The sequence below is a fragment of the Hemitrygon akajei genome, chromosome 7 (genome assembly GCF_048418815.1).
Source record: "Hemitrygon akajei chromosome 7, sHemAka1.3, whole genome shotgun sequence".
Taxonomy (NCBI): Eukaryota; Metazoa; Chordata; class Chondrichthyes; order Myliobatiformes; family Dasyatidae; genus Hemitrygon; species Hemitrygon akajei.
The window spans coordinates 143566769-143580195 of NC_133130.1; the positions used below are offsets into that span (position 1 = coordinate 143566769).

Genomic DNA, 13427 nt, shown 5'->3' on the forward strand with positions numbered 1-13427 from the left:
CAATTCCATCATCCAAATCATTGACATTTAATGTGAAAAGAAGCGGTCCAACACCTAGCACCACAAAAGACCACTTATTACCAGCAGCCAACCAGAAAAGGCCCCTTTATGCCAACGCTTTGCCACCTGTCAGTCAGCCAATCTTCTATCCATGCTAGTATCTTTCCTACAATACTATGTGTTCTTATCTTGTTAAGAAGCTTCATGTGTGATACTATGTCAAAGGCTTTCTGAAAATCCAAGTAAGCAACATCCACAGACTCTCCTTTGTCTACCCTGCTTGTCAGTACTAATGCTTCCACAGTCTCTTCAGTTACCTCCCTCAGAAACCTGGGGTGTAGTCCATCTGGTTCAGACCTTTCAACTTCCTAAACATCTCCTTGATGATAGCAACTACACAAATTTCTGCCCCTGACACTCTCAAATTTCTGGTATACTGCTAGTTTCTTCCATAGTAAAGGCTGATACTTATTGAGTTCATCCGACATTAGTTTTGTCTCCCATTACCGCCTCTCCAGTGTCAGCCGATATCCACTCTTGCCTCTCTTTTAATCCTTATTTATCTGCAAAAGCTTTTACTATCCACTTTGATATTATTGACTACTTTCCTTAATATTTCATCTTTTTTCTCCTTGTGTTTTTAGTTGCCTTCAGTTGTTTTTTAAAAGCTTCCCAATCCTCTAACTTCCCACTAATTTTTGCTATAATATATGCCTTCTATTTTCCATTTATGCTGTCTTTGACATCCCTTGTCAGACACAGCCTCCCTTTAGAATATTTCATCTCTGAGATGTTTCTATCCTGTGCCTTCCTAATTGTCCCCACAAACTCCTGTCACTGCTGTTCTGCTGTCATCCCTGCTAGTCTCCCCTTCGAATCAACTTTGGGCAGCTACTCTCTCATGCCTCTCTAATTCCCTTTACTTCATTGTAATTCTGATACATCTGACTTTATCTTCTCCCTCTCAAATTGCAGCGTGAGTTCTATCATATTATGATCACTGCCTCCTAATGGTTCCTTTACCTTAAGCTTTCTATCAAGTCTGGTTCGTTACTCATCACCCAATCCAGAATGGCTGATCCCCCTAGTGGCTTCAACCACAAGCTGTTCTAAAACACCATCTCATAGATGTTCTATAAATTCTCTCTCTTGGGATCCAGCACCAAACTGATTTTCCTAATCTACCTGCATACTGAAATCCCTCATGACTATCATACCACTGCCCTTTTTGCATGCCTTTTTATATCCTATTCTAATTTAGATTCCACAACATGGCTACTGTTTGGAGTATACAACTTGTAAAAGGGTCTTTTAACTCTACCCACAAGGATTCTACATCTTTCGATCCTATGTTACCTCTTTCTAAGGATTTGATTTCATTTTTTACCAACTGAGCCATCCCACCCCCTCTGCCTAGCTGTCTGGCTTTTTGAAACATCATGTATCCTTGGATGTTAATTCCCAGCTATGATCTTTTCTCAGCCATGATTCAGTGATGCCCAGAATGACGTACCTACCAATCTCTAACTGTGCTCCAAGATCATCTACTTTATTCCGTACACTGCGTACATTCAAATATAACACCTTCAGCCCTGTATTCATCACCTGTTTCAATTTTGCTTCCATATTGCGCTTCAACTCATCTCACTGACTGCAATTTTGCCCTTTCATCTGCCTGTCCTTCCTCACAGTCTCCCCACACACTGCATCTACTTGTATACCAACTGCCCCACCTTCAGTCCTATCACTCCAGGTCCCACCCCTCCCCGGCCAAATTAGTTTTACAGCTCTTGCAAACCTGCCCACAAGGATATTGTCCGCCTCAGGTTCAGGTGAAACCCGTCCTTTTTTGTATTGTTCCTATCTTTGCCAGAAGAGATCCCAATGATTCAGAAATCTGAAGCCCTGCCCCTGCACCAATTCCTCAGCCATCCATTCATTTGCCAAATCATACTATTCTTACCCTCTCTGGCTATGGCACAGGTAGTAATCCAGAGAATACTACCCTGGATGTTCTGCTTTTCAGCCTTCTACCTTACTCTCTACATTCGCTCTTTAGGACCTCTCTCTTATATGTACCATGACATCTGGCTGCTCACCACCCCCCCCCCCCTTTAGAATGCTGTGGACCCGATCCGAGACATTCCTGACCCTGGCACTTTGGAGGCAATGTACCATCCAGGTGTCTTTTTCATGTCCGAAGAAGCTGCCGTTTGCTCCACTATTACTACTGCTCTCCTCTTCTCCCTCCACCCACCCATCCCTTCTGAGCCACAGAGCTAGATTCAGTGCCGGGGACTCAGTCACTGCAGCTTCCCGCAGTAGTTCGCTCCCCCCAACAATATCCAAAGCGGTATACTGATTATTGAGGGGAACGGTCACAGAGTACTCTGCACTGGCGGCCTTTTGCCTTCTGCAGATTAAGGGTGACTATATCCCTGTAGCTCCTAACTCACCTTCTCATTCTCTCATGTGAGATGAAGGTCCAGTTCCATAACATGGTCTCTAAGAAGCTGCAGCTCAATGCACCTTGTGCAGGTGTAGTTTTCAGGGACAGGTGTAGTTTTCAGGGACAGGTGTAGTTTTCAGAGGTCTCTCAGAGTTCCCACGTCTCATACAAAGAACATATCACTAACTCTGGACCCATTCTCAGCAAACTAGCTATGTAGTATTAGACAAAAAAAGAGAAAATCAAACTTACTAGAAACATGCTTAGAACTTCCAACTGTGCTTGCCGAAGACTGATTGAGCTAAAGTCTCCCGCTCTAACACTGGCCCACTCCAACAATGGCCACTTCACTTACACCTCTCTTCCTTTTATTGGCTCAAATAAAGCTCACTCCCGATGAGACATGTTCTTTTCAACTGGCTCTTACCTTGCAATGATGTCCCTCTCTCTCTCACTCTCTATAAGTTCTGACACCCTCCTGAAGAGATGTTGTTTTTTCTCCTTCTTCACCATATATCTGATTTTCCTTTAATGCATCTTCCTTCCTTTTCCTTCTCCCTCCTTTTCCATCCCTCCTCTGCTCCCTCTCCCTTCCTCTTCCCTTCCCACCACCTCCTCTTGCCCTCTTCTCCCAACCAAGTACCTCCTTACCTTTCCTCTTTGCATTGTTCCAACCCCTATGCCCGTCCTCCCGACCTGTGCCCACCTGTATCAGACAGGACAAGATCCAAGAGTGGGTATTTTTTTCCTGTCTGTCATCCTCTAATTGTCCCTTTGGTTCATCAGATCATCATATCAGTGATCAAGTGAGCTCAGAGCTCAGGGAGGGCTTAATTTTGCTGTGTGTGAGTTCTAATGGGTAGTGTTGCGGAACTGCAAGGGTAAAAAGACCAGATGTGAGTTGTATACAGGCCTCTAAACAGTAGCCAAGATGTGGGGTACAGATTACAATGGGAGACAGAAAAAGCATGTAAAGAGGGCAATGTTACGATGGTCATAGGGGATTTCAATATGCAGGTAAGTTGGAAAAATCAGGTTGCTGCTAGATCCTAAGAGAAGGAATTTGTAAGATGCCTACAACGTGACTTTTTAGAGCAGTATGTGGTCAAGCCCACTAGGGAAAAGACAATTCTAAATTAGGCATTGTGTAATGAACCAAATTTGATTAAGGATCGTAAGATAAAGGAATTCTTAGGAGGCAGTGATCATAATATGATAGAATTCACCCTACAGTTTGAGAGGGAGAAACTAAAATCGGATGTATCAGTATTACAGTAGAGTAATGGGAACTACAGAGGCACAAGAGAGGAGCTGGCCAAAATTGATTGGAAGGGGACACTAGCAGGGATGATGGCAAAACAGCAATGCTGGATTTTCTGGGAGTAATTTGGAAGGCTCAGAATCAGTTCATCGCAAAGAAGTAAAAGCATTCTGAAGGGAGGGATGACCCAATCGTGACTGACAAGGAATGTTAAGGACAACATAAAAGCCTATAGCTAGAAATAGTGGGAAACGAAAGGATTAGGGAGCTTTTGACTAGACAATGGAAGGCAACTAATAAAACAATAAGGAGAGAAAAGATGAAATATGAAGGTGCTAGCCAATAATCAAAAAGAGGATACCAAAGTTATTTTCAAATTTATGAAGACTAAGTGAGAGGCAAGATCTTATAATCCTTGATTGATCTGTGGTGGAGAAACCTGTCCACAGGCTTGAATCTTCTGAGAGAAAAAAAATGTTCTTATCTCCCATTTTAGAGCTTGATGCCTTTTTCTGAGACGTTGACCCTTTGTATAATTATTGCCAGCCGGATAATCATCCCCACTATTTCATTACACTCTATCGAGGTTTAAGATATTTCAAGAAACAGCCCAGTCCATTCATACAACTGTCCCTTCATACTAGGAATCGGTTCACTGAACCTTCACTTCTCTCTCTCCCTCTTTCAACAAGGAGACCCGCCCTGTACCTAGTGCCAGATGTGGTCCCACTGTTGTCTCTTCCCCCTTTCCTTCTTGACAATGGCCAAGATTCTGTTCAACCTTCTCTGTATATTTTGGCCAAGGTGTTCATTTATCTAAACACCAGCTTCAAAAAGTTCACAAATTTTAAACAATATTTGTGCATTCAAGCAGATAATCTCTCTGTCATTCATGTTTCCCAAACTGTTACCATTTAGAAATTACTCAGCTTTTCATGTTTTTCTCCTTTCATCAACATAAGCTGTATATGGTTGGTCTTCTGCCAATGTTCCTTGAGTGAGTCCAATCCAGTAATTTGAAAGTGATCTATTTGTCGCTATCCTTTTCTTTCTGTATAAAACTATCTATCTGCACCAACATGTCATCCCTGATCCCGTGCGCAATAACCTTTGATATAGATCCTTACAATCGTCTTTAGAAAAGGCAAACACGCCACACTCACTCTTCATCTTCACTACCTGCTGGTCACATTCTGCTGGTTTGCTTAGACCACAATAAATTTGAAGGATTTTGCAGAGACACCACTGGTGGTATCTCTTCAGCAGCTTGAGATGCTCACACAGGGTAGTTCATCTCAGAAGCCTACAGAAGGGCAGGGATTACAGCTGCCCAGCACCCCACCAGCTTCATCTTCCTCTTCTAACATTTTCATCGAACGGCTGTAAGGTTTGCTCTCAACCAGGAGTCAATTGTGAATTTTATCATCAGCAGCTGCTGTGAGATGGGAAGTAGCCCATGGTTCTACATCTTGTGGATGTTTATTCTTGGGCAGTGTTGTACAGGCAAAGGCTGATAGACCACCTCTGTTTTGTGGATGTTAAGTTCGAGGCACATGCTTCTATTCGCTTCACTGAGAAAAAAAGGGTTGACGAAGATCTAGAGAATTCAAGACTCAAACTGCAGCTGCGGTCGGGGTGACCTTATTTCTGGTGTCAAGGAGTAGGGTGAACAGCTTCCATCAACCTAATAAGAGAGCTTCACTTTAGTAGGAAGGTGGTTGGGAGAGAGGCACAAGATTGTTAAAATCTTGTCTGGCACAAGTCCATACTGAGATGGAAATCTTTGTCAATCTTTGGTGGAACCCCGCCTTGCATGCCCCCAGTAAACATTGATAAGAAGATGTATTTCTGTGGGATGATACATTTGAGGAGGATGCATCAGAGTTTCTTTCAAATGACAGATTTTGTGGAGGCCATGTCTGTGATTGGTGCAGCTCCCTGCATTTTGTGACAATCATGTTGGCCGAGTCTCTGGATGAAGGGAGCCCTCACTGTATTTCCAGGATCAGCTGGTTGAGGTGAAGCCAGGTGGTGATGTTTCCTGTGGCTGATGTCTCACAGAGACACCTCTCTAGCCAGTGTAGGTGGATGCATTTCCCTCTGTGGAGCCTACCATGATTTCAGGATTCCTGAGGTTCCCTTCACATCCTCTGTCCAGGCATGAGTGATTAGATTGTGTGATTGTGTCCAGAAATCCTCACCAACAAGTTTGAGTCTTCAGCACAGATTCCTCAGGAACTTCCTACTTTAATCTGATGATTGAGAGTTCCACCCACTTATGGAGTGAGGGATTGCAGATCCGGTAGGGTCAGGGGTTAGTGATTTAGTGGAGTAAGGACTCAGTTATTCTGACTGAGTTGTCAATACACAGATCTGGGAGGGCTGACACGTAACTGAAGAGGTAAATTTATGAAAAGTTCATTAAAAATATATAACAAAATGCACCAGGGGTTGCAAAAAGATAAGAAAGCATAAGTTTAAGATCAGAGGTGAGAGATTTAAAAGGGACATCTGTGGCAGCTTCTTCATGCAAAGGCTGGTGCAGAAACAGTGGTTGAGGAGGGCACATTTACAATGTTTAAAAGCCATTTAGATAAGTACTGTAAGTAGATAGGAGAGGTTTAGAGGACTATGGGCTAAACACAGGTAGATGGGGCTAGCTTACAGGCCAACATAATCAGCGTTGACAGGATGTGCTGAAGGACCTGTTTCCATGATGGATGACTTTGAGTCTAAATAATCCTGAACATTTCTTCAGAGAAAAAAAGAATGAGAGACAAGGATTCCTCGGGAAGCACTTCTTCAGACCAGCGTGGCTGGAATTTGGAATTTTATTACCCAGAGTAGTCTGGGTGTGATGACAGATAGAGTTTTCAAGACCTATCTGAAGACTGTGAGCTTTTTCCTACCAGTGTATCAGTTAATGATGGTGAGAGACTGTGGAAACAGTATCAATGAGGTATGACCAGGGTGAATAGCAGGACAGGCTGGTGGGGGAATCATGGTCTTCTCCTTAAGTTTGGTGTCTGTGGGTGTTGGATGACATGTGCACTGTCCCTTCTGGTGGGCTGATGGATTTGCACAGCACATGATTAGAGAGATGGTAAGGCCATGATCAAGATGGGAATCAGCCCAGATATATATTTGCCGCAAAGTCCTCATTAGCTGGTCATTTCACGATGAAAACTTTTTCCTGCAATGGCTAAAGCTCCAGGCAAGCAAAGGGAATGTGGTGATATGTCACAGCAGAGTGTTATGTGAGGAGGGAGAGCCCACATGAGCAGAGATCAACCCCTGGTCCCCTTCCACCACCAACAAAGAGACAGGGGTCAACAGTGTGACAGAACACCCTTTACCCATCTCCAACTACAGCACACTCTCCAAACACTTATTACCTCCCAGAGCAAAGCAGCCTGGTGGATCGATGGCCAGGCTGTCACCTATTCCCTAACACCCTATTGCAAGATTCAGTCATACTGACATTGAAGCAACTCATCAACACCATCACATTGATAACATCCCTCTTACCAGGTCATTGGGATAGGAGATCCTTGTCATCAGTTGGTTATTAGGTAATCTCACTCAACAGACCTGTAGGAATGGACGATTCCTCCCATGGGATTGACAGTGCTTTGCCTAACAAAGGGGAAGGCTCATGCAGAGTAACAAAAGTCTCCCATTTGGATCGGATAAATAAGAGATTATTCTCTTTCCCATGGCATAAAAGCAGGATTTCTGAGGTGATGCCAACCACCCCCCCCCCCCCCCCCATGCCCTCACTCAATCAACAGGATGGGAATTGTGGGAATGATTCGCTGTCAGGGAAGGTAGTGAAGGCAAATATGAAAGAGAGTGTTAAGAGGCTCTTAGATTGGCATAGGAATGTGCAGAGAATGGAGGGATATGGACATTATGCTGGCAGAAGGGATTAGTGTAGTTAGGCATCTAATTACCACTTAATTCATTCAGCACAACAATATGGGCTGCACTGTTGTATCTTCTCTGACTCTCAGCTGGGACAGCAGAATGTGAACACTCTCGCTCAGAGCAGACCCAAGTCCTACATGGAAGGTGTGAGAAGTCCTAGTGGGAGCTCAAGGGGGATGAATTATCTACTTCAACAGGGCAACAGGATACAGTCCCCTTTTACACAGAAAAGACGGATCACGAAAAGATGGAACACCGCCACACGCAGGTTCCCCTTCAATTTCTGCCCCGTTGAAACTTGTAAAAGTATCACCAAACCTCACCCTGCAAGTGTGCACACACCACTGCGGGAACACCTTCACCAGCAGTTTTTAAGGGCAATTAGGAAGAGAAAATGTGGTCCTCCCCAGCAGCTCACATCTGAAAAATAAGTCAGCAAACATAACTGTAAGAAGTAATCCCTGGAATAAGACACCTCAGTTGATCATGGGTCAGCAACCCTTCAGAGTAAATCGATAAGGATGAGAGGCCCCTCTCATCACTCAGTCGGACTGAACCTTTGCTCTCTTTGGCCCAACGTGAATGGATTACAGAATGCACCAAACACTCATCAGGTCAGTCAGCACCTGTGGAGGGAAAAAGAGTTAATGTTCCAGGCTGAAAACCCTGCATCAGATCTGACGCTGATTCTCTCTCCGTTTTTGCTGCCTGACCCGTCGAGTGCTTCAGATTTATTTCAGATTCATAACATCTGCAATTTTCAGGAATAAACTTCCCCCTAGGTCAATAAGGGCCTCCCCTGTAACAATTATCAATCACTTATGGAGTTACACTTTTTTCCAAATAAATGGAATTTCTTTCTGGCATTAGACATTTAATCCCACAAGCTCAGCCCTACTGCTTCAGCAGGGAAAAACCATTCCTCCTCTGGGAATGAACTTTCCCCTCGTGTGCTGCCTCACATTCTGAGATGAGATGTCTGATCACTCTACATCCCTCTGAAGGTAGAGATGTCTGCAGTTTGCACAGGACTGAGACAATCCCTTTTCAGGGCACCCAGGAACAAAAAAGTTGCCTGTACCCACACCAGCTCATCAGACCCCTACTGTTGCCCCCCCCCCCACCCAGTTGTCCCCAGAAACAAAGAGGAACCCCAGCAAGTGCAGGGAGGGAGACATTGCCAGTCTCCATCCGTTGTCCGCAGTACCCCGGGCACCCTGGCAAAAGCTGACGTCAAAATGTGCAGAGCTCACATTCCCGGACCCGCAAAACCCAGTGCCGCTGAGCTGACCTCACTGTGCCAGTGTAACAGAGGCCTTCCCACAGCTTCGGTGTCACGTAGCTCGCACCATGGATGCCGTGCCATACTCCAGCTTTACAGGGCCAGACTCAGGGCTGGTGTCCCAGAGCCTGTGTCAGGCTCGCCCAGTCAGCCACCCTGCACCGATCCCACAGAACCAGCCGGCCAGTCAGAGCACCACAGAGACAGTGTCACAGACCCTGTTTCACTGAGAGAGGGGTGGCTGTATCCGTGTTAACGAGACAGAGCCACAGAACTTTCAGTCAAATGAGGAGCAGTTTTTTATTTGCAAGCTCCAGTGTTACGTATTGACCCTGAGGAGAAGAGAGGGTTAAATTGCTTACTACACGTCATTTTCAACTGTTTATAATATTCTTCTGTGTCTGCATATTTTCTCTGTGCACATTACTCATCAGAATAAAAAAAGGAACTTTGAAAACAAGGACCAACATTCGTATGACAGCAGGCGAGGACCAAAGGTATATTTGCATGTAGAATGCACGAGCCCACCAATCTTAAACTAACGGAGTAGCCTAGCCGCAGTCACAGTATGACCAATGAGACTGTTCTGGGAGCACGCTGTTAGTTTCAAACAGATTATTTGGTTTGTCAATGAGAATGGTTAAAGAACATGAGTCGCCCTACCTAACCAAATCTTGTCATAAGGACACGTGCATGTTGAATAAAGACTAACTTGCAAGTTTCTTAAAGTACATTTTAGAATCAAGCCATGACTTTTTCCCGAGACTACAATCCCTTTAAGACGCTATTTTGTTTTTTTGAAAGACCGACCAACTCCTTCTCAGGTTGAGATGCATCTTTTCTCGTCTATTCTACTCTGTCAGCTGCACGCACCCTTTTTTGGTCTTGTTCTATCTTAGTTTGCATGCCCAGTACAGAGAACCTGTAGCTCACATTGGCTCCGGACGGGGCCTAGTTCTTCCATCGCCTTTAAGATGATCTTTGCTGGAGATCAGAGGCGACGTTGCTGGAAAGAGCCTGCGGAAGAAGGGTTTGGACAAGTTGTGTAGTAATTCTGAATCCCTGCACCAACTACAGGCTGAGAAGGTCCTGCAGTTTGAATCAGGCACCACAAACATGACATCAATGCTGCTGGAAGCCAAGGAACTGGAAGCCAGAGTCATCATTCTGTCAGCCAAGTAAGTGCCTAACCGTCAGAAGACTGACACACAACGCTCACCCTGTTCTGTGCTTATCCCTCTTTCCAGGTGCAGTTCACAAGAAGGTGCCGTGCATCCGTGAGTTTCTGCTAAACTCAAGACTGTTCCTCAGAGCCAGTTCTGCCCGCCGTCTCCATCGGCACACACCTCCTCTCCGCTCGCCTTACCCAGTTCTGATGAAGGGTCTTCAACCTGAAACACTAACTCTGCTTCTTTCTCTGCAGATGCTGCCTGACCTGCTGAGTGTTTCTGGCATTTTTTAATTCTTAGAATCTGCTGTTTTAATTCCACTCCCACTCAGTCCCCTTCCTTGTGTCCATCTGCAATCAGCCCACTTTTCTATGTCTACCTGTACTCAGTCCCCTACCCCTGTAACTAGCTGCACTCATTCTCCTTCTATGTGTCCATCTGCACTTGCTTCCCCTCTCCTTATGATTGCACTCAGTTCCCTCCCCCAGGTACTTCCTTTGATTCCCCCCCCCCCACCTCATGTCTCTGTCGGTATCCATCTCCTATCTGCAAACACTGTCCATAACTAGCTGTGGCTGTGTCCCTCACCATCTCTCAGATCACTCAGTGTCCATCTGCAATCCCCGGTATCACTTCATACCTGTGTTCGCTTCTCCCAGGGATACGACCAAGGAGCTTCACTCTCACTGTGACTTCCCCTGTGAATCTTCCTTGCCACCGTGTCTGCCTGCACTCAGTACCAGTCCTCGGAGTGTATCAATACCCAAAACTCTCTTCCTAAAATGCCTGTACCCATCTCTATCACCCAGACTGTACCTGTACCCGTCTCTTCAATCCAGTCTGTACCCATCTCTTTCACCTAGACTGTACCAAACTCTTTCACCCAGACTGTACCTGTACCCGTCTCTTCAACCCAGACTGTACCTGTACCCATCTCTATCACCCAGAGTGCACCTGCATCCATCTCTTTCATCCAGACTGTACCCATCTCTCTCGCCCAGACTGTACCTATCCCCAGCTCCCTTTCCCCAACCTGACAGAATGGACATTGATTCTCCAATTTCAGATAAACTTCTTCCTAACTATCCCTTTCTTTCTGCTTCTGATCTCCCCTGTTCATCCTACAAACCCTCTTGTACTGAAAATGGGCTGCATTATGATTGATCTTTCAACCTGCGTGTGCACATTTCTTTTTCCACTGCCTGTCTGTAAGCAGCTTACTTTGTCTGTCTGTAGCCAGCTGCAGCTACTCTTATTCTGCCTGAATGTGCCCACTTGTCCTAATACCGTATGCAACTACTTTGGTTTCCCTCAAGCCAAGTCCCTGGCACCAGTCGGATCGTGATCTGCTCCATTCCCTACCTAAGTTCACTGAGAGCTCTCCCTGGACTGAGCCAGACTTGTTGCTCACAGACAGAGCTCCCACCCTCCTGAAACAGCCCAGCGCACTCGGTTCCAAGGCTCCTTTGGGCCCTTTTGATGGTAGATCAGCCAGGCTCGTCTCTCCCTCCCACAGTAGGGTCGTTGTCCGCAGCAATATGCAAGCCGTGACCTGAAGGCAATGTGTTTCCTGGACACTGGAGCAGATGCCACGGGCCGACTGTGCCCATCAAAAGAAGCCTCATCTGGTGTGAGTGCTCAGAACCTGTTCCTGCTGTTTGTTGTCAAACACGGGGATAGTATATGCAATTCCCTCCTGACCCAGGGATGGGGCCGTGCTGAGAGAACTCCCTCTCTGATCACAGGTCAGTCAGTGCTGGGGGAGCTCCCTCCTTAACCCTGACTCTGGAGTGTTGGTGAAAGAACTCCCTTCATAACTCAGACCCTGGGTTGGTCACCCTGGGGCCATTCCCTCACGTTCCCCTCCCCCCGAGCCTAGCCCATGGTTGACATCATGCCTGGACCAATGCAAGTCCTGGTCTGTTGTCTCCCATTATGTCAGGAGGTCCCATGGGCCAGACCAGTGGGCAGGGACCCAGTTCTCAACTGTCACCCAATCCTGAGATGTAAATCACCAATTCCTCCAGCAGCCATTCCACAGTTCTCCGGTCCACAAATAAAGTCCAAGATTAGATCAAGGCAAACTTTGAAGGTATTGAACAGGAGACTGCAAAGGTTGAATGGGAGATGTTGTCTGCTGTTAAAGGGACACTTGGCAAGTGGGTGACTTTAAAAAGTGTGTTCAGGGATATCATGTTTAGGAAGGATGAGAGAATCCCAGTTGGTGAATGAATTTGAGGCCCTTTTCCCAGAGCAGCAATGACGAAATGATTGGAGGGAAGTATAAGGGGGATGTCAGAGGTACATTTTTGTACAGAGAGTGGTAAGTGCACAGAACTCACTAGTGAGGGTGGTGGTAGAGGAAGATACAACAGAGGCTTTTAAGGAAGGCAGATGGATGAAAGACAAATGGAGGGCTATGCGGGAGTAGGTTGAAAGGTTGACACACCATCATGGGCCAAAGGGTCTGAACTGTGCTGTACTGTATGGTGGATATTCTCTGTCCTGGACTGGGGGGGCGGGGGAGTGCTTTTTCCAAGCTCAGCTTTCTAACACAGCAGCTAACACTTCTGGAGGTCAAAGAGTTGTTTTTGAGTGTTAAACTTCCAACTAATATCAGCTTCCTGTCATAAACAAGAGCCAGTCTAATGTAAACGGCAAGCAATAATCAGTCTAAAGTTGAAAGGATAGCTTAGCAGACAAGCAGCACTGTCTACAGGGCACAGACTGTTGGCCCACTGCAGGGGGTTGTCTACTCAGGAGATGCAGTGTGAGACAATGGGGTTATGTTAATTGGCTTGTGTCAAACCAGACCACACTGGGCAAGTTATTTAGTTCAAGGAAGCTTGCAGACCAGAATGTACATCAAATATCTGATCTATCAATAGTTGGAAGATTTGTGTACTTAGGAGTCAGCAGTAATTGTGGGTGTTTGGGAACTCTGTCCCCAGAAATGTTTAGACCACCTGTGTGAAAACGTATCTGAAAAACATTTCATGTGTGTGAAGTAACCCAAGTAGAACTAAAAGCAATATAAATGTAAGAGAGCAGTCAGCCTTGTTAGGAATGATCAAGGAACAGTGAGAAAAATTACAGAAAGTTGGGGCAAATTAGAATCCATTTCTCTGCCTTCAATTTCTGCGATGGGCGACTCGTTCATCTGCAACTCAATTGCACCTGTGTTTTGGAAACATTTTTGCATTTTAGAAACCATTTGTAATTTGAAAATCTTTTAGAAGATAGAAATCCTCTGAGAGTTTTAAATGTGTTTTAAGAATTTTATCTAAATTTAAACATGTACCACTAAAAATAAATGAACTGTTTTGAAACTACTTTGTT

At 45.4% G+C, this 13427-nt stretch overlaps 1 protein-coding gene across 4 annotated transcripts in view; it reads left to right on the forward strand.

The window, feature by feature from the left end:
* grin1a (glutamate receptor, ionotropic, N-methyl D-aspartate 1a) overlaps positions 1-13427 on the forward strand; it is a 101660-nt gene that overhangs the window by 29536 nt on the left and 58697 nt on the right. For 2 of the 4 annotated variants that reach the window (XM_073052165.1, XM_073052167.1), the window contains exons 4-5: positions 9354-9416; positions 9997-10097. In XM_073052165.1, the coding sequence (XP_072908266.1) occupies positions 9354-9416; positions 9997-10097 (164 nt within the window). The remainder of the gene's footprint in view (positions 1-9353; positions 9417-9996; positions 10098-13427) is intronic. The other 2 variants (XM_073052166.1, XM_073052168.1) reach the window with 1 other exon arrangement.